Below are 26,470 nucleotides of genomic sequence, written 5' to 3'. Positions count from 1 at the left end.
GTAATTTGTTGGATACTTGAGATTAAAAGACACTATATATGTGCAGAGCATTAAATAATTAAAAGCTACAAACAATATGTTGAGCATATTAAGAACATGTACTCGAACATGTATTCGATACATTCCTAATTCTTATAATTACTACTTACTCTATTATTAATAGAAAAATTCCAAGGCAGTTATATTGAAGTCCAAAATAAGAATCATTCATAAATAAAACAAGAAGTTATTAATGGTAAATGGAAATTCTTGAGTTGTGTTGAATTTCCTTGCCATATGGGAAACATGGTTAGTAGGTGCATCTTTACAATTGACCTGTTATTGAGGGCAGTGATGTAAACCCAGGAAAGGTTTCCTTCCCCTCCTGGCTTCAGGTATTTATAGAACCCCTGCTGTTTGTCTTCAGGATCTCTTTGACGCCACCAGGAAGAGCATCTGGAGAACTCATTTAGACATCTCGCAAGTGAGGTGTGTTACTGAAACCGGGGCATTAGGGAAGCGGAAAGACAAAAAATCATCCACAGAATGTTAACGGGTCGGCCTATCCAGAGCAGACCTCTGGAGGAATGCCACAGTGAACTTCCAAACCTGGGAAATATCATTAACCGAGACAAATAATCAGTGCACGTCAGACTTGTTAACATAGAAACATGTCCAAAAGTTGTGATGAACAGACTGAAGAGCCTTCGCACTGATTATAAATGTAATTTCTCAATTAGTGAGAGAGGAGAGGTCGAAAAAGGTGATGTTCTCATCAGTTATGTCAATCATTCATCAAAGAAAATAATGCCCCCAAACCATGTAGATCTAATTAGTCTGTTCATTAGCTCATTTTGACTGGAAACCCAAAGCTGCTAAAAGAAAAAAGAAAGAAAAGATGTAGTTGGACAGTGAGAACAAAATATATTTCTTTTTAAGCAATGCCAAGTAGTCATGCTGTAATAAGATTTTAAGGACCCCGTGGTTCTAAATGGCACTCAGTACATGCATAATTGCATTCAAACAAAAAACATTTAAAAGTGACTTTTTTTCCCCCTCCAGCAACAATTAGGGCCATTAATGATTTTGCCATTTAATGATTTTAACACTGTAAAAGCAAGCCACATGCCACAGCTTTACAAAGCATTATTTGCAGCATTAGTATAATTTAATAGTAGAATTTTAGCTGTTTGGACATCACTTCAAATTCACTTCCTCGCAGCATGAAAATCAATGAGCAGTTAATGAGAATTCGCTGTTATTTTATTATTTTAGAAGGAAACCCTGTAGTTCCAGAAATATATTTAAAATTAGAAACTAACAACATAACTTAAGAAGTGGAATTGGACGTCAACAGATGCAGCTTTATTTCAACATTTGAATATAATGTGAATATAAAAGGCCATAATAAAATTCTTTGCAACTCTTTACCGTAAATACAGCGTCAGTTTTTCACTGCTTTTTAAATCATTCTGTATTCATATACTGGACTATCTTCTCCAATTGTTCCAGGCAGCCCTTGATTTCCAATATTATCCATGTAGCATTAAGCTCAAAATAGGTCAGGATGTGCTACATGCTAAACAAGCTAGCATGTAGCTAAAGAAGCTACATGCTGTAGCTAAACAAGCTAGCATGTAGCTCGTTTAGTTACATGCTAAACAAGCATGTAGCTAAACAAGCTATCTATTGGATAAACTTTAATACATGCATTTTGGTCTGACAGATTGTTACGTTCCCCTAAAAGGGTCCAGGCGATGAGGGAAAGTAAAAAAAAAAGTGCTATAAGTGAAATACTATATAAAAACGGCTGTATGCTAATAATCTAGCCCAATCTCACCACAATTCTTGCAGGACTCTTAGTCTTGCTTGCTTTGTAATATTATGGCCATCTGATAAAGCTGAAAGTATTGGTTTTATAAGCATATTGGTTTCAATGTAGAAGGCTGTCTAAAATGAAAGTTACGCCTTCCAAAATCAAATGACTTCCCAGAAGTGAGAGATTCTCTCGCTAGCTCAGTAACAGTTTTATGAGTAAGAAGAATCTATGGGTTGTTGGGCTATGTAACCTTTATCACAGCTTCCATATGCGCTGTAAATCACAGAATAAACGTGTTACTCATTGTTGTTTGATTTGACAAATAATCAGCCTAATAAAATATCAGCTGTATGGACAAAACCTTATGCTAAATATATGAAAATAAAATTAATATTTAGGTCGTTGTGTAGTTTTCCACGCGTTCCAACCATCTAATTATTTTTTTTATCCATAAAAACAAACTGCAATCAGCTGCATCACCTCAGGCCTCCACTTTCCTAAGTAAAAACTAAAAACTTCAGATGACAATGGAGTAATTGAGGCTCATTCTTTCTCTATCACTCTAAAAGCAGTATCCTGTTTTGGCAGGAAGTAACAGAGTTTCTGTTCAATCTCATTTAGCCACACTTCAGCTCGAGTTATGTCCCCTTCCTGCATTTTGTTCCCTTCATTAAAAAGCTCTAAGTGTGACCATTTTCTGTGGCATAAATGGTAGGCACTGCCAAGTGTTGAATAATTAGAAGATGGAAGAGCAATTACCCTCGGTCGCTTGATGGAGGAAGTCTGGAGAATGGAGTTATGGCCGACCGCTGCAGAAAACATGTAATGACAGCAATGGCTGGCCAAAGGATGGCTGTAAATGGTTTTCCTGAAACACTTTGTTTAACCTTAAGTAAACGGTCTCCCTTTTCTTTAAAAGCTCTTGTGTCAAATATTGTTTTTGCCACAGGAAAAACTTTAGCACTACAGGGAAATAGCAGTCCCTCCAACCCGTTGTTATACCCAAGATGTTTGGTCAGGACCCACAGACATCATATTTTAACATGCTGTAGCATCATTTTTGAACATGCATGGTCACCAGATGGAGTTCATTACGAGTCCCTCGGAGATACAGACGCAATGAGACCGCAGCCAAAAGTGGTCTGGCAGTGTTTTCACTGCAGGACATGAAGTCACTTGTAGTGTAGATAGAAGTTTACCTTTTAACATGTGATTAAAGTTGTGAAAGGGTGTACTTTAATTCAAACCATGTACTTTCATGGGCTTACGAAAGTAAAAACAAAAGTAAAATCCCAGACAGGATTCAGACTTTTGTCTTCTGGTTGGAGGCTGTGGGATTGTCCCGTCCACCACTCCAAAAGCCAACTACTGCAAACTACTGTAGGTTCTGGTACTTCCTCCCTCACAGTGGAAATTGACACTAAGGGGGCACTTTTTGTGTAAAACTATGATGAAAAATGGCAACGTTTCCGTAATATGATTAGTTGGGAATGAGAATATGTTGATTTCTCAAGTCAGGTTTTTACAAAACGTATTGATATCTATTATGTTACACTAGAATTAACATTAAAGTTACTCTAAAATGAATCCTTTTTTCCTATTTCTGAATCAGGTCTTTATCCTACACGCAGTATTCACGACTTACCTCCTCACCTCCCAGTGTACTGACTTACCTTCTGTTTTTATTACAAGACCAGCCTTTCTTAATTTAAGCCTTTATTTAATCAGAAAGTTTCTTGAGATTGAAATCTCCTTTCTAAGGGACGCCTGGCCAAGAAAGCACACCATTAACTGCAGGCTGCTGTGGCAAAATCTCAGATAAATTTCTCCATATATGAGTGTCCATTAAGTACAAAATCACAGCTCCAGAAACACAGAAATGACTGTGACACCTACTATTGATAGTTTAGCAGAAATTAATATTTTTAAAATCCTTTCAGCACTAGCAATTTTTTTTAAAACATCTAGCTAAAATGAGCTTTGTTAAAACAAACCTTCTTTTAGGGTTATGCATTTCCTAATAATTTTAAATTGGTACCAGTTTTTCTAGTTAAGGGTGCCCTCTGACTTAACCTTCCCCGACTTGCTTCACTTCTTAAATCACAGCAGATCTGGTAGCCTGTTTGTGATTTCACAACAAAATCCTGCTGTGTAAAGCTTCTCGGTCACATACAGTATGCATAGTGTATGTGGGTGAGACGTCTCGTGGGAATTTAGATGAGAACAGAGCTGGGAGCGCCGTCAAGTAATCCCACAAAGTATCGTTTCCCAGGGGTCTCCCTGTCAGTTACACATCCCACAAAGACCTGCGGGAAGCTATTCTCTGCTCTTCTCCTTAAAAGGAAACAGTGGGAGAAGTCAAATCCTGACTTCTGGGGTCTTCCCATGTACAATATCACAGCTGCAGTGTCTCTATGGTAATATAATTACACACCATATATTATAGCCATCCCACATATAGCTTAGAGTGTATTTTGGTATGCAACTGATAATTTAGAAACTCAACAAACAAGCGACTGAGTTTAAGAGGAATTAAATGGACGCCCCATTGAAAGTCTTTATTACACATTTAAATCGTTTCCAAACTTTGGAGAAAGTCGATGTGACGAACACGAATCTGTGTGTTGGTGAAATAAGAAATCTTAATTTAAGATAAGCGTTAGTGTGGACATTTATAGACCACTGTGAGGCTTTCTGTTATCACTGCTGCTCTCTTTGATGATAACTATCACTTCTTAATCTCCTTTTTTATCATTTCCTTTTTCAGCACTTTGAACAGCCGTGTTTCTGGACGCTGCTGTGCTGCATTGAGATAAAAAAAAAACCTTCCGCCATCTGAAAAATTATTTTTATCTGTTTTTTTAGCCCTTAGATCATAATTTCGTGAAAGAAACTTGGGGGAAACGTATTGCCAGGAGATCCGTTTTGATCGAGTAAAATGTTCGGTTGAAAAAAGATGATCGCTTCTGAGATTCTTGCTAATAATTTGAGAAATCTGCATATAGCTGTCCTACTGTCTGTTTAGGTCGACAAATGCTTATCTGATCCTCTTCGAACTCGTTGGATGTGTTGCTCCTTATCATAGCGAACACGGTGCTGAATCTGAAGTTGTCTGGATGAGCTGTTTTTATGTTTTAATGTGTTCTGTGTGGCCAGTGTTGCCCCTACAGCAGGTGTCTTGAATCTGACGTAGCCACTTTTATTTTTTATATGTCTAAGCTTTAAGTGATTCTTTCCATTCTCCAGCTGCAAAAAAATGTGTAACCTTTAAACTACATTTAATTTAAATCTACGTCATACCCTACATTTATCGCCAAGCGCCTTATCTCTCAATTTAGCTATTCCCTGAGAAAGCTACAACCCCAGGTCTGCACACTCTGTGCAGCCACATTTGAACAGACCAATTACACGCATGCATTCAGTGAGCGTTTCTTCATGAGTCCTCTTGTCAAAACTATAAACTTAATGACTGCGTGCACGTTAAGGACATCTGTACGTCATAGTTACAATCTCTCAGAACAGACTCTGTACTAGTTAAAAGGAAAAATTGAGTTACACAATATTATGTTCCCATTTGGGGGATTTTCAAGCATAATTGAATCATTTTCATTTCACATTCTTTTCTGTTTTTAGGATTTCTGGGAAGTTTGTCGTTGTTTGCTATACTGGATAATTTAACTCAGACAGACACATGACAGTAAGCTTAGTCAGTCTAGCCTCAGAGTCAATCTGAGAAAGCCCCAGACACATCATGCGTTTTTTTAAAACTGCTACTGCAAATCGCCTTGTTGTCGGCCAAGGTCTCAGTTTTTAAGAATTCAAGTGTCGGAAAAGGGGAATTGAGATCAAGGTGGATCAAGAACTTTACTGTTAACAACAAGACAGCTCCCAAAAAGAAAGTGTTTTAGCTAACTCCCTTATATTTCCTGACTGGTCTTTATTTTGCTATTTAGTCCAAAAAACATCTTCAGCACCTATTGTAGTAGGTTTGAGTAATACAGCAGTTTAGCCCTGGATCGCGTCGCAGGGATTCCCTTCGAGCTGACATGCCCCTCAGCCCGCCCGTGGTCGAGTTACATATTTATTCTTTGCTTTCAGTTGTTGGTTCAACACAATCTCTTAAAACCAACCCCGCATGTCACACACTAGTTAGTAGTAATGCAGACTGACGACCATAAAAGTAGTCATGAGCTCCTACAAACACACACTGTCACGCGTGTGGACAGTTTTAGACGTAAATCGTGTATCATGCTGAATTTCTTCGTGGGGAAATTTTACATTGTTGTTAATGAGAAAGCTCTGACATGTTGCATCTAACAGTCAAATTCAATCAAACAATAAATGAAAGAAATGTCAAAATCTGAAGTCACATCTGGGATTAATAGCTAAAACAAGAGAGATGATTTCAGCCATCGATGCCTCCTCTCACTGTCTTTAAGTGCATATTTGTAGAAAGTGAGTATTCATTACTTATAACACTTGCCAGCGTTTTTACTCATAGAAACAAGTGGCAGCTTAATGTTTCTGTAAACTCTTTCTCATTAGGTTATGTGTCTGAGTTTACAAATGGGGTGGCATATCTCTCCAGCATCCTCCTCTGATTTTTCACCATCTAGTTAATGATGAATCACAGTGTAATTAATGAGGTCTGAGTCCTTGTTTCCCATATGCCTCAAGTAAAACAGAGCAAGACACTGTAGCCTATCCAGTCAGTGCTGCTTTCATATTATGTCCTTATTGTATATTTTCTACAAGATACAAGAACTAACCTGCAGAAAATGCTTGAATTCTGCAAAAACAAGTTGCTTTATTTCACTACAGGCACATTTTGACACTTTAAGTTGTTCCCAAAGAAACACAATCTTATGCTTGAGTGCACTGGGGTTAAATCGGGCCTCAAAACTCAGAACTTTTGAATCTACAGGCTTTCATTTCCTTGCTTAAGTGCTCTTTGACAGTAATTGTTGTTCAGTGGAAAAGCATCTGCTGTTGGATTTTCTGTCACAAATCCACTCCTTTAATCGCCGCTCCTAAAATATTTTTGTCTCTGATGTCCCCCACGGCTTTCACCCACACACTTTTTACTTTTACTCTTTTAACAGTTTGTACAATACTTCTAAAACGGTTTCATTTTTAGCTACTTTTGATTTTTACCCATTTCAACAACCTTAATGCATTTACATTTCCACTGTTTATGTACTGTATTCACATGTTTTTTTTTTTCACCTTTACTGATTGCTTTTATTACTGTTTATCCATCACATAAGTAACAGTTTAAAAATTTGTAGGCAAATCTTCTTCAAACCCAACTCTTAATGGTCTCGTATTTGTCATTATCAGCCACAGATTATACATAAAGACAGTCTGGGGTTTCGGCATGTTGGAATGTTGGAATTTCCACTTGGTTACAGTTGTAGAATTCAGTCGTTTCCCGTCATTGGACTTTGTTGTCTCTACAGGTGGACTTGGGGTTCCTACGATTCGTCAAAGCCATCGGGACGCAGGGTGCCATCTCAAAAGAAACCAAGAAGCACTACTACGTTCGCACATACAAAGTGGACCTGAGCTCCAACGGAGAGGACTGGGTCGCCGTGAAGGACGGCTCAAAGCAGAAGGTAATGATGAGTCACTTATTCTCTTACAATGATCATCTACCCAATGCTGACAAGTAACGAAGGACCCTGCATTCTAATCAATGAGGTAAATGGCTGAATCAATGTTTTCCAAGGCTACAGCAGCTGGCTGCATGCCTAAACTAAAGTGTGCACTGAAGGTCTGCTTTGCATCCCACTTCTTTTAACACGTTTAGAATTCATTTATTCTGGCACTGGAAGTTGTTGGTGCAGAAATAAACTTCTAGGGACTGAATTTAGGCAACATACTGACAAACTGTGTAACACGAAGCTTCAAAAGAAAGTCTCGTCTACTCTACGCTAAATCTGCATCACGCTGAACATTCGTGGTTTATTGTTTCAGGTGTTATTTGTTGTTTTTCCCAAATTCTAATTACTCTGATAGTACAGTATTATCCAAAGTCATGCAAAAACACACTGAAAGCTCAGTTCTTAAAGGTCTGCATAACCACAAGGCCGCAGCTCAGGCAGTTGTACCAGTAGTATCAATACAGTTTGCTGTAGTCATGTGCAACAAATAAATAATTTTCAATAAGGCAGCTGTGGTGTTACTGTAGTAGCAGCTGTATTATTGGGAAGAACAGTCATTTCTACTGTCGATCGTGGAGATGCTAGCAGCCGAAGCTTTATTTGCACTTTTGGTGGGAGTAGCAAACACTTACAGTGTTACAGTGCATAGCTGTACTGATTAGCAGCGACTGTGATGAATAGCAGTAAACATTCCTGCCAGCGCTGCTGTTTTGCCCAGGTTTTCTCCTTCTATTTAAAGACCATCCCCTGCACCCTCACGCTTTAATCTTTCTCCCAGCAAAATCACCTAATTTAGGAGTAACTGTGATGCATGCATACATAACGTTTGTGCATTTCTTTAATGTTACCTGAGTTCCAAAGTCATGTATGGAAGCCAGTCTGGAAACAGTCCACACACTGCGTACAGTTTTAAACCCATCAGTCACTGCAGCGGCCCGGTTGAAGTGGGTAAATATGAGTAAAGTAACAGATGCTCTTCTGTGCCTGTATTTTTAGATCTTTCTGGGGAACTACAACCCCACAGATGAAGTTCGCAGCCATCTTCCCAAACCCACTCTGGCTCGCTACATTCGTATCCGCCCTATGTCCTGGGAGCAAGGCATCTGTATGCGCTTCGAGATCTACGGCTGCAGAACATCAGGTACACAAACTCATACATACTGATGTGGGACCTCACTCCCAGCTTCAACTCCTGATGTATAGATTTATGTTCCACAGCTACTCCGCCGCATACCGTTAGTGCTGAAGTCCGTGTTTTTACATATTCCATTCATACATTTTCTTCTTAATTAACTTTCCCTGTCCCCTCGGGGATTAATGAAGTTTAATGTAATCATTTTTCCCCCCTTATCTAACATATACATATGCAGCGTATGCATCTGCTAATACTCACTGGATTGCTTTTTTCCCTATTTTCTAATATAGTAAGCCAAACAGACTGTATATACAGAAATTTCCAGCTCACTTTACCATCTCCATAATTTTTCTCCATGCTCAGTAATCTCTTGCAAATATTCTGCATTTTTCCCCAAACACAAAAAGAAAGATTTATCATTTATTAAATGTTTTATGAAATTTTAATTAAGAAAAATGTTCAGTTCTTTTCCGTTTTTATAGACCATTCGTGCTCTTCTCCAAACCTGAGCTGAAATTTTTAACATAGCCTCTCTTTAAAAGATGGATAGAGCCCCCGCAGCCTTGTTTCAGAGCCACAACGTGCTAGAAAATTAGTAACTTTTAAGCTTTCGAAAATCCACCAGGGTAAAGTTGTGATGAAGGTGGTGATTACAGGCTGTAATCATGATTGTTTTCTGCTGTAAAGTTAGCGTTTTATGATGCGAGTCTTACTCATAGTCTTACTCGAGTGACCATTAGAGGAACTGCATTAATTGCCAAAAACAAAAAGCCACTGATCTCTTAAAGAAATGACTAACATTTCACCAGCTCGTCAGTTCTTTTTTCTTTCTTTTACTTTTTCCTCACTTTTGTTCATCATGAATCAAACTAACATCTTTTCGCTTTGTGGATGAGAAACCCCCGCCGCTCTCTGTTGATTTAAAATAATCACTGCTTCCAAAGCGAGCGCAAACTCCCACAGAAGGATGCCGTTATTCATTACAGTGGAGCAGAGGAAAATCATGGTGCCTCATTACTCATCCCCTAACATTACATAAACCTCAGTCCTTGATGTGCTACAAACAACTCTCAGTAGGAGGGCCTCATGAATTGGATATCAGGCTCTTACTCATTGGAGAACTGGATATAGAGTGCCGGACAGGTGATTCGGGAGATATAGTGACGCAGTTTGGAGAGTGTATATGTGTGCTGTATGCAGGTAATGCACTTGAAGGAGAGCCATCATTTACTTCAGAGCACAAAAGTTTTTATCTACATTTTTGCAATTTAAAGAAGTGATAAAAACATGAATGCACGTTATCGTTTGCTGTCCCTGGGAGGACATTTGGTTCTTATAAGCTCAGCAACATCAAAACGTACACTGGCAGCCCTGTAGGAGGTTTCCATAAAGGAGTCTGAATAGCTTTATACTTTCACACTGTGCAAGAATTTACATCCCCAAGAGCTGTTGTTGTTGTTAAACGGCAGATACAACTGTGGGAGCATTTGTCAAATGCAAATATCATGACTGTTTGGGCCCGGATATTAGCTCTAGCTTGTTGTGGATAATGGATTTAACTTAGCCTTGCAATGACTAGACCATGCTGTGCAAGTATTATTAAGAGTTCACATTCCAGGCAAGCTTATCCAGTCATTATCCCAGAATATTTTCCAATACTTAAACACTGTAATGAAAATGGAAGCATTCGAAAAAGCAGCCTGGCCCGGTTGTTGAACAGATTGTACTGTAACCTCAAGGTCGCAGGTTTTCCACACACGTCGATGAGTCTGTCAGCGTCATGATGCCCGTGAGGCGAGACTTTAAACCTCCAACATGTTGCTAAGATTCTGCTGCGAGCCGCCTCTTGACCTCTGATGATGTGAGGCAGATTTGTATTTGTAAACTTTTCTCTCCTTCTTCATTTGAATCAGAGATCCGTCCAGTTTTGCTTAATGAGGCAAATTTGTCATTTTGGTTTATATAAATTATTTTTAAAACTCAACTTGACTTCACTGCAATAGGAGTGAAACTTTCCAAGCCTTCTATGTGCTGAAAGAAAGCTTTGTTTAGACCAACTTTAGCTCTGCATGAATAATGCAGCCTCTTCATTTATTTCGGTGGAGTGTTCAGTGGAGGCTCGGTATCATCTGGCAAGGTGCTGTCAAGTGTATAATGCAACTAAATTACCTTTTACCCTGAATGCAGAATTTCTCCTATCCCCTCTCATGCTCATCAAGAGAAAATAAAATCATTTCCACTGTGACAACTTCCCCCTCCTCGTCCTAATGTATTAACTTTGCAGTGTTTTGGTGTCTGGTAACTCTTCATACTTGAGGATCTGTTAAATCCCGAATCATTTTTCATCATCTAGCTCAGCGGTCCCCAACCTTTTTTGCGCCACGGACCGGTTTATGCCCGACAATATTTTCACGGACCGGCCTTTAAGGTGTCGCGGATAAATACAACAATATAAAACTAGTACCGGTACCGAGAAAAAGAAGATTTATTCGTAACACACGTGAAAAGACCCAGGAAAACAGAGTAAACGATAAAAACTATAACAAAATAACGCTAAAACCGATAAAAACCCTGAAAACCATACATTTCACACCTGAGCCTCAACTCTCGCGGCCCGGTACCAAACGACTCACGGACCGGTACCGGTCCGAGGCCCAGGGGTTGGGGACCGCTGATCTAGCTGGTACTTGAGACTATGCAGCAGAGCAGGGCGATATGACCAAAAGTATTTATCACGATATATATTTGAAAATTTGCGATAACGATATAACTGCAATATAATTGACACTAGACAAAATACACTACAACTCCACAACTTTATTAGTGCAAAAAAAACCATCAATGTATTTTCACTTAAACAAGCAGCTGTTTTTTATGTGCATTAAAGTTATATAGAAAAATGTAACAGTGCAAATGCAAATTCCTTGCTGACAGTTTAACCAAAAGGCATTTCCAGTGGGAATTGGCCGACATATCCTCAGCATAACCATGTAGAATATCCACAAAACTTAAAAAGAGGTCATACACACACAATACGGTAATATTATGTTGAAGCACAGCATGTATCACTCCGCGAGGCTCCTGCCTACGGTAGCCGTAATGCGCCGACAATCCATCAAGCGGTGCGGGTTCGTAGCTTAGCAAAGTCGTACTAAAACATTTGACAGATTTTTGAGCGCCGTGTACGACATAAAATCGTTTCGAGGTCAGTAAACACAACCAGAATTCATACATAAGGCACACGGGATTATAAGGGGCACTGTCGACTTTCAGAAAAATCAAAGGATTGATTTGAAGTGTGCCGTATTTTCCAAACAACAGGGTAATAACGACGGCCCACTAGCATGCGCTACCAAAAATAGTGCTTTGTTGTGTATCTGACGGACGAAAGCTAAACCAGTTCCACACCACTGAAGTTGCAGCATTTTTACGAACCAATTCTGGTTCATCCGTTTCATTCAACTATTATCTTTCGCCATTCTCCGTCACCGCCATGCTTTTTCCGCCACGTGCGTATGAAAACAAAGGCACTGCGCATGCGCGTTTTACCCATATTCTATTGCGATATTTCATTTTCTTATCGTTGCCCAACATTATACCAGTATTACCGTGAACGGTACGATATGGCCCAGCCCTACTATGCGGCAACACGATGAATGCTTTGGATCTAACAGTCACAAAGAAGGAGGCATATTCCTCTTTTTTCCCTTTAATGTTGGCCTGAACATAGAGGGCACAGACATGTTCATACCTAACAACCTTTGTCTTATAGGTGTTGGAGTATATCCAGCCATCATAGTGACATCAGTAATGGCAGGAGAAATATAAAAAGAAGCACTTATTTTAGTTCAAAACACAGCTGAGACACAGACTTTGGATGTTTGGGTTCTTATCCATCACAATCATGTTGCTATCAGGGAGCTTTCTAATCTGCCCGTTTTCATTCTGTTTAATGTCAGTGACCATAAACTTACAGTCGCAGTCAAAAAGAATTAACGACAAGAACAAGGAGTCCTGAAAAAGATGTTGTGGCAGCTCACATCACCCTGATCTCAATATTATGGAGTCAGCGTGAGACTGAAATCCCGCTGGTGCCTCAATCCACAGAAGACGCTCGGAAAAACATACCCGCAAAGTCAAATCTGTGCTTGCGTACAAGAAGGAGAATAGTTGCTGATAGTCAAACCCCTCAGAATCAGAGAGACTCGACTCGGGAGGCAGACACCCTCTTTAAGATTCAACTCACAGCTTTGCTTTTTGATAAAGTTTTTAGTTTGAGCTCGATCAGTTGACCCTGAATATCCACTGCTAAAGGCTCAGGCTCCTGGAGGACTTTCAAGTGATGCACTGAGCACTTATTTTCCACTCACGTCTTTTCACTCCCCACCTGTTTATACACCACTGCTGCATTTTTGTCTTATCTCTCCATCCGCCTCTATTTCGTCTTGTTTCTCCATCATCTCTGCTGGAGATTTCTTCCTGTTAAAATTGAGTTTTTCCTTCCCACCATCACAAAGTCCTTGCTGATAGGTTTTCTCACAAACACCTTACTGTCCCTTGTGGCGACTGTTGTTGTGATTTGGTGCTATGCAAAAAGGATACTGAATCCCTGCTTCGTCTACAGAGCAGCAGCGTACACACACTAAAAGTTTAGTAATTCCTCGTTTATTCAAACAAACCCATCCTGGGGATTAAAGATGGCTCTTTGATATTTTTACCAAAGCGTTTAAACACTGCTCCAGCACCCAGAGGGCCTCAACTAAAACCGCTGACTTAAGCAGTGACAAGATAATGATGGCCGTGGCATTTCTTATCGTACTTTATGCCTTTCAAAAGTTTCCTACCCACTGTTCACTGTCTGCTCATCGTTCTCCTGCTGTACAGACTACCCGTGTGCAGGGATGTTGGGGATGGTGTCTGGCCAGATCTCAGATGCTCAGATCAGTGCCTCGTCCTACGCTGACCGGGGCTGGGTGGCTGAGAACGCGCGTTTATTGACGGGAAGGTCGGGCTGGACCGGACAGTCGACAAAGCAGCCTTTCAAGAATGAGTGGCTGCAGGTGGGTTCACAAACACAGCTGAGTTTAGAGATGAAACAGGCAGATCATGACCTCATGTGTGTTTTATTTGTTTACAGTATTAGAAAGTTCAGTTATGCATCCAGCAGCCACAAGCACATCCTTAACTACTGCACTGTTAACTGAAACAGTGCTTCCCAAAGTTTCTGGCTGGTGATGAAGACAGTGTCTGCTCACTCATATGGCCACGAGTGCTTTTATAAACAGTTTAAAATAGAGTATACAGTTTATTTTTCCTGTTCCCCACTCAGATGGGAAGCATCAGGCAAGAGAAATATCTGCCTTTTGACTAGCAAATATCTAAATAGTCTAAAGATTTCTCAAATTATCCTGATTCCCACCTGCAGGGACCCCTGTTCCCCAGAGTGGAAACCACTCGTCCGCACCAATCCAAGCCAGTTCTTTTTAAATGAAACCACAGTCATCTTTGTCAGTTTTATAATCTATCACAGAGTGACAAGGTTTATTTTTCATTCAGATCATAGGTGTAGACAGTATTTTGCTCCTTCACAGGTGGATCTGGGCCAGGACAAGATAGTGACCGGTGTGGTGATCCAAGGAGGGAAACACCGTGACAGGAATGTCTTCATGAAGAAGTTTAAGGTGGGCCACAGCCTGGACGGAGAGGAGTGGACCATGGTGAAGGAGGAGAACACCACCAGGGTCAAGGTTGGCTCACTTACACATGTAACAGCAAAATGTCACTTTTTATTAGTCTGTGTTTGCGGTGCCTGGCAGCCAGAAGGTCAGGTTGTGTAACGTGAGTGCTGAAAAAAACATCTATTTATCTGTTTGAGATGCAGATTAATTAGTTCGCACGCAAAGACAGAGTAAAACAGAAAAGGACCAAAGACATGACGGCCAACATAGAAATGAGGAAACGCAGTCAGGAAATTGCCCGAGAGGCTAAAAATGAAAACTGCACATCACCAAAACAACAATTAAATCCAAACAGGGACAAAAATTCAAAAATATCAAAAGAACTGAGGTTCAGCATGACTGGAATAATTAAATCAAAACAGCGATCCGATTAAACGAGAATCCAAAACTCAAAAACAACACAGAACCATAAGACTGTGACTAAATGTGCTTAATATGACTTCAAATGAGCACATCTGAAGGTGGTGCTCGAGGCTCTGAAAGGACCACGTGTGCACATCAGATGAAAGTGGTTTTACTTTTTCTTTTGGCTTCTATTCCTCTTCTTTCTTTATTCCTCCCCGTGTCTCATTCGGCAGGCTAGAAGAAGAAAGAAGAACTGTGGGTAAAAAAACTGAAGCGGCATTATTGGGGTGTGTGAAATCATCACAGTAGGATTCGGTGACACAAAAAAGTGTGGCGGGAGTTGCTGCTCGACCACCCACGCATTTATTTATTTTTCACATTCGCCCAAGCTTTGTGCTGAGGTCCCTCGCTTCTCTCTGCACCAGAGCCTCTGAGACGCGTATTGATCAAACGTGTCGATACGTCTGAGTTACAAAAATATTAGTGGTCATACCTTACTGATTCTCTCATCGATCGGCTTTCTAGCACTTTCTTGGCTTAATGACACCACAAAACTGCTGCAACTAAATGAAGTTTTATTGCTCTAGAACAGAGTGCAGGGTGTAGTCCTGAACTGAAGCCGATAAAAACATTAATATACAAGTAACTTTAAGTTGTTAAGTATATTTCACGTTGCTGGGCTTTTTTGTTTTTGTCCTTTAGATGACAGAAAACATAACAAGTCACGATTTTGGTGTAATTTTCTGTCTCTGTAAACATAACTGTAATTCCAATCTGCAAAAAGGAAATGCATGTCGTTGCTCTCGAGACCCTTCTTCCCCTCCTCGGCTGGCCCTGCTGGTGCGACATCCTCCTCTATGTTTTCCAGATGGCAGGGCGGAGGGCGAAGCTGGCCATCAGACTCCTGCTGATTTACTGCAGACGGAGATCTAGATGCTCCCGCCAGCCTCTCCGCTCTGTTTCCTGTAGCTTTTTATAAAAAACCCTTCAAAAGACGAGGCAGGAAGGCTCAGTGGTATGTGTGTTTAAAGGTGCCTGGGCACAAGCACGTACTCTGTACGTACAGTGCATGTTCGTGCATAAAGATGAGCGTATATAGAGTTGTATAACGTGTGCATGTGGGTTATTCTGTCTAATCACAAACAGAAGTCCTGGAAGATGCACAACAAGAACAACAACAACACACAAGTAAGAGACGATTAGCTTTCAGGAACCACATTTGTAATGGATTTTAAGATTACAATTACAGTGGTAACAGTGTAACCTCCCAGCATGCAAATTCAAATCACGCATTTTATGAGTGTAAAAGTGCCACAGTGTTGTCTAAAGAAACTAAAAGGCTACTGTAATTTCCTAAGATTTTCCCTAATACTGGAGGACAGGCTGAAAAATTTGTGGCACTATTCTTTAAAGAGGACCAGAAGCTAATTTCCGGATCCATTTTTTTTATTCTTTACCAGAAAATCTTTCCATGATTCTCAATTTAAAATAATCCTTATTCTTCTTGAATTTCCCCTGTGCAGCCCCTTACTTTGTCCTTTTTTAAACTCCTCCTTCTTTCTTCTTCTTCTGCTGATTGACTACCCCTCTGAAAGTTTGAACAGCATGTGGGCGGGGCTTCTGTGCCTGACATGACCATATAAGGATACCCTCTCTGACAGGAATTTTTTTTAAAAAATTAGCAGGTTCGTATACTCATCAGATATATGTTGGATTTTATGCGTACCTGCAGACAAACATAACATTTGTGTTATGGAACGGCTGTGTGCAGGCAGGAAAAGGACCCAAAGTGCAGACTCCGGAGACAGACATGAACTCAAAAAACAGCTTTAATGTTGAACTTAAAAGGGTAACAAAACTGAGAATACAAAAGAAGCTTACACAGACAGAACACACAGCAAGATAAGGGTAGATCGCAACACGGACACAGAGAAACACAGGGCTTAAATACACGGAGGGAGCAATCAGGGAATGGGAAACAGGAGGGAAACACAGCTGGGGCAACTCAGGCCTAACAAGACAAAGGAAGCAAAACCAGACACATTAACATAAGACATGGACCTTCAAAGTAAAACAGGAAACATAACACAGAGACGCAGACTTGACACGGGGCTACAGCAGACAGGGGAGACAGCAACTATGGATCACAGACAGAAAACCAGAACACTAAAACTCTAACAAAACCCACATAGAAAACCTAAACTAATAATAAACCTATAACCCATAATATAATAAAATAAACAAAATCAAAGAACCAAAACCACAAAACACTGGGTCGATGACCCAGGCACCCTAACAATTTGTGCATTTGCACATGTAGACATTAAGAGCTGCAACAGTTTTGCCTTTAGTTTCTTATGAAAGGCCACTTTTAGTCAGCACATACCAGAACATGCTAAGGTGTTAGCAAAGATGGAACAGCTTTAGTGTAACAGTTATGTCCATACACAAACTTTTCATATTACAGGGAGTGCAGAATTATTAGGCAAGTTGTATTTTTGAGGAATAATTTTATTATTGAACAACAACCATGTTCTCAATGAACCCAAAAAACTCATTAATATCAAAGCTGAATGTTTTTGGAAGTAGTTTTTAGTTTGTTTTTAGTTTTAGCTATTTTAGGGGGATATCTGTGTGTGCAGGTGACTATTACTGTGCATAATTATTAGGCAACTTAACAAAAAACAAATATATACCCATTTCAATTATTTATTTTTACCAGTGAAACCAATATAACATCTCCACATTCACAAATATACATTTCTGACATTCAAAAACAAAACAAAAACAAATCAGCGACCAATATAGCCACCTTTCTTGGCAAGGACACTCAAAAGCCTGCCATCCATGCATTCTGTCAGTGTTTTGATCTGTTCACCATCAACATTGCGTGCAGCAGCAACCACAGCCTCCCAGACACTGTTCAGAGAGGTGTACTGTTTTCCCTCCTTGTAAATCTCACATTTGATGATGGACCACAGGTTCTCAATGGGGTTCAGATCAGGTGAACAAGGAGGCCATGTCATTAGTTTTTCTTCTTTTATACCCTTTCTTGCCAGCCACGCTGTGGAGTACTTGGACGCGTGTGATGGAGCATTGTCCTGCATGAAAATCATGTTTTTCTTGAAGGATGCAGACTTCTTCCTGTACCACTGCTTGAAGAAGGTGTCTTCCAGAAACTGGCAGTAGGACTGGGAGTTGAGCTTGACTCCATCCTCAACCCGAAAAGGCCCCACAAGCTCATCTTTGATGATACCAGCCCAAACCAGTACTCCACCTCCACCTTGCTGGCGTCTGAGTCGGACTGGAGCTCTCTGCCCTTTACCAATCCAGCCACGGGCCCATCCATCTGGCCCATCAAGACTCACTCTCATTTCATCAGTCCATAAAACCTTAGAAAAATCAGTCTTGAGATATTTCTTGGCCCAGTCTTGACGTTTCAGCTTGTGTGTCTTGTTCAGTGGTGGTCGTCTTTCAGCCTTTCTTACCTTGGCCATGTCTCTGAGTATTGCACACCTTGTGCTTTTGGGCACTCCAGTGATGTTGCAGCTCTGAAATATGGCCAAACTGGTGGCAAGTGGCATCTTGGCAGCTGCACGCTTGACTTTTCTCAGTTCATGGGCAGTTGTTTTGCGCCTTGGTTTTTCCACACGCTTCTTGCGACCCTGTTGACTATTTTGAATGAAACGCTTGATTGTTCGATGATCACGCTTCAGAAGCTTTGCAATTTTGAGACTGCTGCATCCCTCTGCAACATATCTCACTATTTTTGACTTTTCTGAGCCTGTCAAGTCCTTCTTTTGACCCATATTTGCCAAAGGAAAGGATGTTGCCTAATAATTATGCACACCTGATATAGGGTGTTGATGTCATTAGACCACACCCCTTCTCATTACAGAGTTGCACATCACCTAATATGCTTAATTGGTAGTAGGCTTTCGAGCCTATACAGCTTGGAGTAAGACAACATGCATGAAGAGGATGATGTGGACAAAATACTCATTTGCCTAATAATTCTGCACTCCCTGTATAATTCCAGCTATACTGCCACTCTGCAGCCTTTAATAAATCAGGCACGAGGAAACCGCAGCGCTTCAGACATGCAGGCGTGCGTTTGGTGTTTGGTGTCCCGCCACTTGGTTCCCGGTGTGACTGTAACCATTTTCATCTGTGCTGCTTCCATGCTGAAAATATGAAAGGATGGCCTCTGGATCTGATTTCCTCCTTTCATTTTGTTTCAGCTCCTTGTCAAACAGAGTAATGCCTGATCAGAGACGGCACACGCTGTTTTTTTTCTGTTATTCTTATCAAAGCCCCGAGGATGGGGCTTTACAGCAGTGAGTGCTGCAGAGTGTTCAGAATAGCTTGGTTGTATTAGTTATACTGGTACCTTCCTCTATAAATGACAGAGCTTTCATACCAGTTTCATACATTTACTTCTTTGACGCAATTTCATGCATCTCATATCAGAAAGATCCTTAGACTCTATACGCTGGTGATAATTACAGGTAAAATTATGAACGACTTAACTATAAAGCTGCACAAGTTAGATCAGAAAGCATGCTTTCCAACTTTATGGTCATTTGATTTAGGGATACAAACATATATCCACCAAAAATCTATATCAGCTTATGTAGGGCTGCAGATCAGATGATGTTTACCGCTGTCAGTGGTCTATATTTATCAGCTGTATCGCATTCATTTCATAATCACATCCCTTGTTTATATGTAAAGGCCTAAATCTGTGCAATACCTTTATTTTCTTCAGGTATTTTTGGGGAATCAGAACCATGACACCCCGGAGCTGAGATCCATGGGTCCACTTATTACCCGCTTGATCAGGATCTATCCGGAGAGAGCCACCAACGAGGGCGTGGGCCTCCGTTTAGAGCTACTGGGCTGCGAACTGGAGGGTGAGTCCCTTTTACCACAAACAGATCTATCAGTCCGTCGTTCTGCATTATGCCACAAAGATATAAAGAATGGCATTAAGCCTGTGATGTGGAGCAAGTTTTAACTGGATCAGATTACACTGGAAAACTTAACAGCATGTTGCAGTTTAATATCCTGATATTACACACTCCTGTGGTTTCTGGCTTTGGCAGGCTTGGTCTTGCTTGAAACTGGCACTGAGCTTTCATAAACCATAGCAAATAGCATGCAGAAAAAAAGAAGGTGAATTCCAGAAACTCGTTGCAGGAAGATGGAATTTACCGTTAGGGTTGTTGACAGAAGGAAACAAAAAACCCACAGTGAGGCACAATGGGACACACACACAGTAAATGTTTTGTATCTGGGCTGAGTCTTAGATCTCAGTCATCACACTCACAAACATTCAGACTACATCTCTAGGCCGCATGTTTTATCTCATGTTTAAAACATCGTACTAACAAGAAAGCTCAAACTTTACGCCTCTGTTGTTGTGCATCGTTCTCTCACATTTTCTGTTATTCAGTTTACTTTAAGGTGTTAAATGAAATAAAGCAGACAAACATAAAAACAGCAGGTATATTTAAAGTTTGCTAGGTTTTTTCCTCAAATGAAGTTCACCGTTAAACACATCACTTGAATCCTTTTTTTTTCTTCAGCCTCTTTAAGAGAGAGCAGGTGACGTGCTGCGGCACTTCTAAATCTATTGATCTGCAGTTTTTGCTTCTTTTAAATCGCACATGACTCTTGAAAACCATTTGCCTTAGATTACATTACAGTAATCCATGTGAGTCAAAAGCTTTAAACACTTGATTTCAAGCATGATTTTGTCACCATAGACGGAAAAGGTTGGAAAAATTAAGCCAGTGTGAAAGTGCCTCAAACCTGCATTTTGCCTGATGGCCACCAGAGGGCGATACCTGTGGTTGGAAAAAGACTTCAAGTCCGATAGAGGTGTATGAGAAAACAGCTTTCTGTCTGGACCTCTGTAAACACCTTCCTGATGAGTTTTTGGGCTTAGTTACTCATTTTGGGTCATATTGACTGAAAAATAAAGTCTGTGTGGCAAATCTTGGCCATACTGTGTTTCAAAATTGAGGATTATCTGTGGTATGAAACCGCACGCTCATTGGCTAACAAAATGTCACCCCTCCTTGGCACAGCTGTTTTTTTGCAACCTAGATGGTAACAATGTAAAGATGTATATGGTTATTTTAGCGACAGATACCTCACTCAAACTGCTTGTCGAATCTTTTTGTTTGCGAGGGGCAGCCAATCAGAAGAAAGCTTCCTCAGAAAGAGGGAAAGGGAGCTAAAGCAGCTCGTTTCAGACTGAAGGCACGCACAAAAGCCCAAGATAAGATAAATAAGGATAATTTATAACAGTGACTCAGGCAAACGCTAATGAAATCTTTGAAAACGTTCGACATGCAAACAGTATTTGGCCTCAGTCAGCCGTTAAACAGTAAACTGCTTACACTTCACGCTGGTTGGTGTAATGAGAGGCAGAAAGAGAGTGTGAGCACATGAAAAGGCTGACGCATGCCATGGCAGGGTACTATCTCTGCTGTTGCAGTGGTCAGAGCTTGACGGGTGTGTGGGAGAAAAAGGGAGAGGAAGAGAGGGAGGAAGGGTTTGACCTCTCACAGTAGGTGAGGAAGGAACAGATGAAGGGAGGAAGCAGGCTCTCTGATGGAGTATCTGGTTGCACTGTAGGGAGAATGATAAGAATCAGCAAAACCACGCAGGACTGTGCGTGAGAGCCCGAGAGAGGAGAAGACTGATTAAAGGACGGAGAAGACAAAGAGATGAGAGAAGTACGCAGGGCGTCTTGGATCTGTCAACTCAATTAAATCAACCATGTTAAACGGAATTTTTGAAAACCTTAAAATCTCTCAACAGCTAATTGTTTTTTCTTTGTATTCACGTTCACTTCAAAGAAAAATGTCTCCCAGTCGACAGGGAAGCAGCTCGGAGACAGCGACAGTACCTGCACACCTAATTGTGCAAACCATTAACTTTAATACTGCTCCTCAACTAAAATCCAGTAAAAGTAAGCAGCTCATATGCAAAACAAACATCCTACTCTTCCCCAGATGAAAACAGTAAACACACTTTCTTGTGCGGAGTCCAACCTACAGTAATATCCGCAGCTGACACATACTCTAGTGATATGCTTGTGAATGCAACAGTTTGTGACTCATGTTACAGATGGACTGTGACTCATTGTTTTTGACAAATGATCTACCATGTAGGTCTGTTTGCATGTGGGCATATGTGGGTCATATTAAAGGAAAAGCATTAATCCTTGACCCTTACAGCAAGGGGCTGAGTTCCTTCTGTTCCACTCTGGGGGCATTTTACTGGCATTGTTGGGGTGCACTTGTTTTTTTTTGGCCGGAAAAATCACAGCAAATCGGTTTGGGTTTCTTTTTTAAGTTGTTCTGAGTGGGAGTGGAAGATGGCAGTGCCCACCTTAATAAGAAATAAACCGTCACTGAGCAGTTTTGGGAGTGCAGCAGTGATGTAAATCATCTTCAATCTTTGGAGTCACCAGATCTTAACTAGTCTAAAAACCTGAAGCCACTGTGAAAGTGCCTCAAACCTGCATTTTGTCTGATGGCCATGAGAGGGCGATACCTGTGGTTGGAAAAAGACTTCCAGTCCTATTGAGGTGTATGAGAAAACAGCTTTCTGTCTGGACCTCTGTAAACACGTTCCTGATGAGTTTTAGGGGTTAGTTACTTATTTTGGGTTCATATTGACTGAAAAATAAAGTCTGTGTGGCAAAGTCACACAAGCTTGTCGATTATCAGGTTGGAGAGGTAGGATGGGTCCATCCATCCATCTTCATCCGCTTTATCCGAGGCCGGGTCGCGGGGGCAGCAGCCTAAGCAGAGAGGCCCAGACCTCCCTCTCCCCAGCCACCTCCTCCAGCTTATCCGGGGGAACGCCAAGGCGTTCCCAGGCCAGCCGAGAGATATAATCTCTCCGTGAATCGCTACCTTATCGTGGTGGAGGGGTTTGTGTGTCCCAGGGATCCCAGGGGCTATGTTGTCTGGGGGCTTTTGCCCCCTGGTAGGGTCTCCCATGGCAAATTGGTCCTGGGTGAGGGACCAAACAAAGAGCGATTCAGAAGACCCTTATGAAGAGAACATCGAGGGAACAGTTTACCCTGCCTGGGATAGGGTTACCGGGGCCCTGCCCTGGAGCCAGGCCCGGGGAGGGTGCCCGAGGGCGAGCGTCTGGTGGCCGGGCCTTAGTCCATGGGGCCCGGCCGGGCACAGCCCGAAGAGGAGACATGGGCCCATCCTCCCGCAGGCCCACCACCCGCAGGAGGCGCCATAGGGGTCGGGTGCATTGTGTGCCAGGTGGCGGCCAGGAGCGGAGTAGTGACCGAAAGAACGAGATCACGGATACAAGCAGCAGAAATGAGCTTCCTCCGAAGGGTGGCTGGCCTCTCCCTTAGAGATAGGGTGAGAAGTTCGGCCATCCGGGAGGGGCTCAGAGTAGAGCCGCTGCTGCTCCACATCGAAAGGAGCCAGCTGAGGTGGTTCGGGCATCTGACAAGGATGCCTCCTGGGCGCCTCCTAGGTGAGGTGTTCCGGGCATGTCCCACCGGGAGGAGGCCCCGGGGCAGACCCAGGTAGGATGGGTCGATGGACGGATTTCTTTTATCAATGAAAGACACAGTCTTGGTCATTCCTTAAAAGCAGAGGTCACTCAGTGAGAAAGGCAACAGTTTTGCAGCCAAAGTAAATTAAATTAGGACGCTCATCTGCCAGAATAACTGCTGCTGAAGCTCACATTTATGAACCAACCAATCGGAATACAGCGTGAAATGATGCGGATGAACTCTATGCACTTGTAGGAAAAAAAAGCCAAACAAACTTGAACAGAGTAGATGCAAAACAGAATTTGTCTTGTTTCTGAGATGCTTCCTCCAGCTGTTATCGTGACTGCAACAACGAGAGCGTAGCAGGGAAACAAACATAGACTGCAGTTTTGGAGTTATTATCATGAAACAGTCTGATGTCCTCCCCAAGTTCGAGTCCCACAAAATTGATTTCCACTTTTTCCTTTAATTTGTCACTCCTCCACTTATGTAGACTTTGCTGGGAGATAATCGCACAAAAAACTCCTCACACTTTTACATGTGTTTTTAAACAACACTGTGTACAGTATGTGGTGGATGATGGTGTGGCATTATTAAGTTAAACTGATACTTTTGTGTAATTTTAGTTAAAGGGAAGGTCACTGCAATACACACTGCAGTAGGAGACATGACACAGACACTTTAATCCCACTGCTTGCAGCACGTGCACACATACATAATAAAATTCATGCAAACCATGTGGATACATATAAAAACGTGTTACATAGACATTCACAGTCATATCCAATTATCCAAATCACAGCTTTCTTGTAGGAACAGAGATGCTCGCTGAGGCAGTTTGGTGCTTCATAAATGTGCATAATGACATCAAGTGGTCCTTAAAGGACTAAACAAGCAAAATTTGTGCTATTAAATAAATAAAATGTGCTAAAGCTATTGTCGAAAGCTTTAGAAATGTACGGTGTCAGATATACCAAGCATCAACCAGCAGTTCATTTATAACTGAAAACAGGTTTTTGTTAATTAGACCGAGAGCCGCGCTTCATTAATGAGTCTCCCTCTCTTTTCACGAGAACATCAAGATGCCAACTCGAGCCCAGACAAACACAAGCGAAGAGAAACTAACAAGCTCAACGATATTCCTGCGGATCACTTTCAGCAGCTTAATCAGATGTTTTGCCTCGAGCTCCGAGTTAAATCAGCTCGACGCTTACATCCACGCTGCTGTAAGAGCAAACCTCCATCCCAGTCGAAATGTCGCAGACACATTTCCTTACAAAGTTTAATTATATGCAGACCATCTGTGGTTTTCACATAGTCTGCATACGCTTAATGCAAGTTCAATTTGTTTAATTTACATAAAAACACATCACCACACATTGACTGCAGAGTAGAATTTAACAAGATACAAGAGTTTCTGTCATTATTACTCTGGTACTTGATGGGGGGAAAAGTGCCAGCTCTCAACCTTCCGAGAAATCAAGACACTTGAGTTTTGCAGTTAATGAGAGCGCTGTATCCAACCTTATATCACTTTTCATCAAAGGGGAACCTATTATGCTTATTTCTAACTCCATATTTTCATCTGGAGAGTCTACTAGAGTAGCTCTGCATGATTCACAAGTCAAAATCATCTTTATTTAAACTTATGCTGGGTGTTGATGCAGCCCTTCAGTTCATCCTCTGTGTTAGCTTTCTTCGCTCTCCCTTTAACTTTCTTCTGACTGGCCTGTTGTAAACTAAAGATCATGTTAATGACCATATTAAGAGCATCCTGTTATGTTATTGGGTCTTTGCCCCTGCATTTTGGACTTATGATTCATTCTTTTGGATTTGAGTATTTCCTAGAGCCTCGTAGTTTTGCTATTTATATTAATAATTCTTGTTTCTTGTTTATGTTTGTTCCCTTTTTTGCGTCCAGTCGGTCTTCAGTGTCTATGTGTTTGTTTGCCTTCGGTCTCCCCAGTCCTGTCTCCTGTGTTCTCAAGTTCCTTCATCTTTTGTCCACATGTCTTAGGCTGTATCCCAATTCAGGGTCTGCAGCCTTAAAGTACGCAGCCTCAACGATCCTCAAGGGCCGTGTACTTAAAGACCGCTAAGGCCGGAAGTGCGAGGCTTGTGAAATGGGACGGTCTAGCCTCCGTTGCGCTGCCCAGGTTGCCTAGCAACCATGATACTAACAGCTGGAAACGTTTCATACAGCATTGTTTGACAGAAATGAAGGAGAAAATCTTTTGTTCATTTGTTTGTTTGTTTCTACATGAGCTTTGATCATTGTCTGTAAGATTAAGCTCAGCTATTGAACGGCGTATATTTTAAAGTAAAGGCTGTAAAACCAAGTTTGTACAAACATCACTATTGTCACATAACTTTGCCGACATGTGGCCAACAGTAATGTTTTCATGTTCTTCGTTATTAAACATTTGCACATAAATAAGTGACATAATATTCAGCACTTACTTAAAGTTTACTCTTCGGGCGCCCCTCGTCCGCCGTTTTTTTTCGGCAAAATTATCCACACCCACCGCCGCGCTATGCATTCTGGGATATGTTGGGCCACAGAGTCTACACCGCCACGTCCTTAAAATTCAGGGAAATGAAGGACGCATTTGAGGGCCGCATTTCGAGCAGCCTTCGAATTGGGACAGCCTTCGGCGCGTCGCAGTGACGTAATCGGCCTTAAAATGCGGCCTTTAAGTTTGCAGACCCTGAATTGGGATACAGCCTTTGTCTGACTCTCAGTGTGTGTGTTACTTCCTGTTTTATTTTGAAACTGCCCTGGTCAGGGGGATTCCATTCAGCTGTGTTCGCAGGTATGTTCACTCTGCCCAATTCCTATGGCGTTATTTTTGTGCCGCTATTCTGAGCGCACGTAAAAAAAAATAGCAGGTGCAAGTGTTGCATTTTGAGGAGAAATTTATTTTGAGCGAAGAAAAGCTAAATTTGAGTGAACAAAATTCATTGCTGCGTGCAAAAAATGTATTTCAGTGTTTGCTATTATCCATACACACACACACACACACACACACAATAGCAGCCCCTCTCGCTCAGTTTTTGCATTTGCGCTCGCTCGCAATGTGTTGCTCGCGCTCTCAACATTTCTGCCCGTGCGCGCTCAACTCTTTCTGTACACTATTATATTTGTGCCACAAAACCAGCCAATCACAGACTTGGATGCAAAAAAAAATCTGATTGGCTGTTCTGGTCTCCAATCAGCTCGAAATGACGAAATGCAATATCCCAGAA

General features: G+C 41.4%; 1 protein-coding gene across 1 annotated transcript in view; it reads left to right on the top strand.

Moving 5' to 3' along the window:
- LOC146368075 (neuropilin-1a-like) overlaps nucleotides 1-26,470 on the top strand; it is a 97,219-nt gene that overhangs the window by 56,677 nt on the left and 14,072 nt on the right. The window contains exons 7-11 of the mRNA XM_084913277.1: nucleotides 7,258-7,413; nucleotides 8,458-8,602; nucleotides 13,481-13,656; nucleotides 14,188-14,343; nucleotides 19,448-19,592. Of these exons, the coding sequence (XP_084769403.1) occupies nucleotides 7,258-7,413; nucleotides 8,458-8,602; nucleotides 13,481-13,656; nucleotides 14,188-14,343; nucleotides 19,448-19,592 (778 nt within the window). The remainder of the gene's footprint in view (nucleotides 1-7,257; nucleotides 7,414-8,457; nucleotides 8,603-13,480; nucleotides 13,657-14,187; nucleotides 14,344-19,447; nucleotides 19,593-26,470) is intronic.

Source organism: Perissodus microlepis, chromosome 18 (assembly GCF_051167445.1).
Source record: "Perissodus microlepis isolate ML-2025 ecotype Zambia chromosome 18, ASM5116744v1, whole genome shotgun sequence".
NCBI classification, from domain to species: domain Eukaryota; kingdom Metazoa; phylum Chordata; class Actinopteri; order Cichliformes; family Cichlidae; genus Perissodus; species Perissodus microlepis.
Note: the sequence above shows the minus strand (reverse complement) of the source record. Positions and strands in the feature narration are given on the sequence as shown.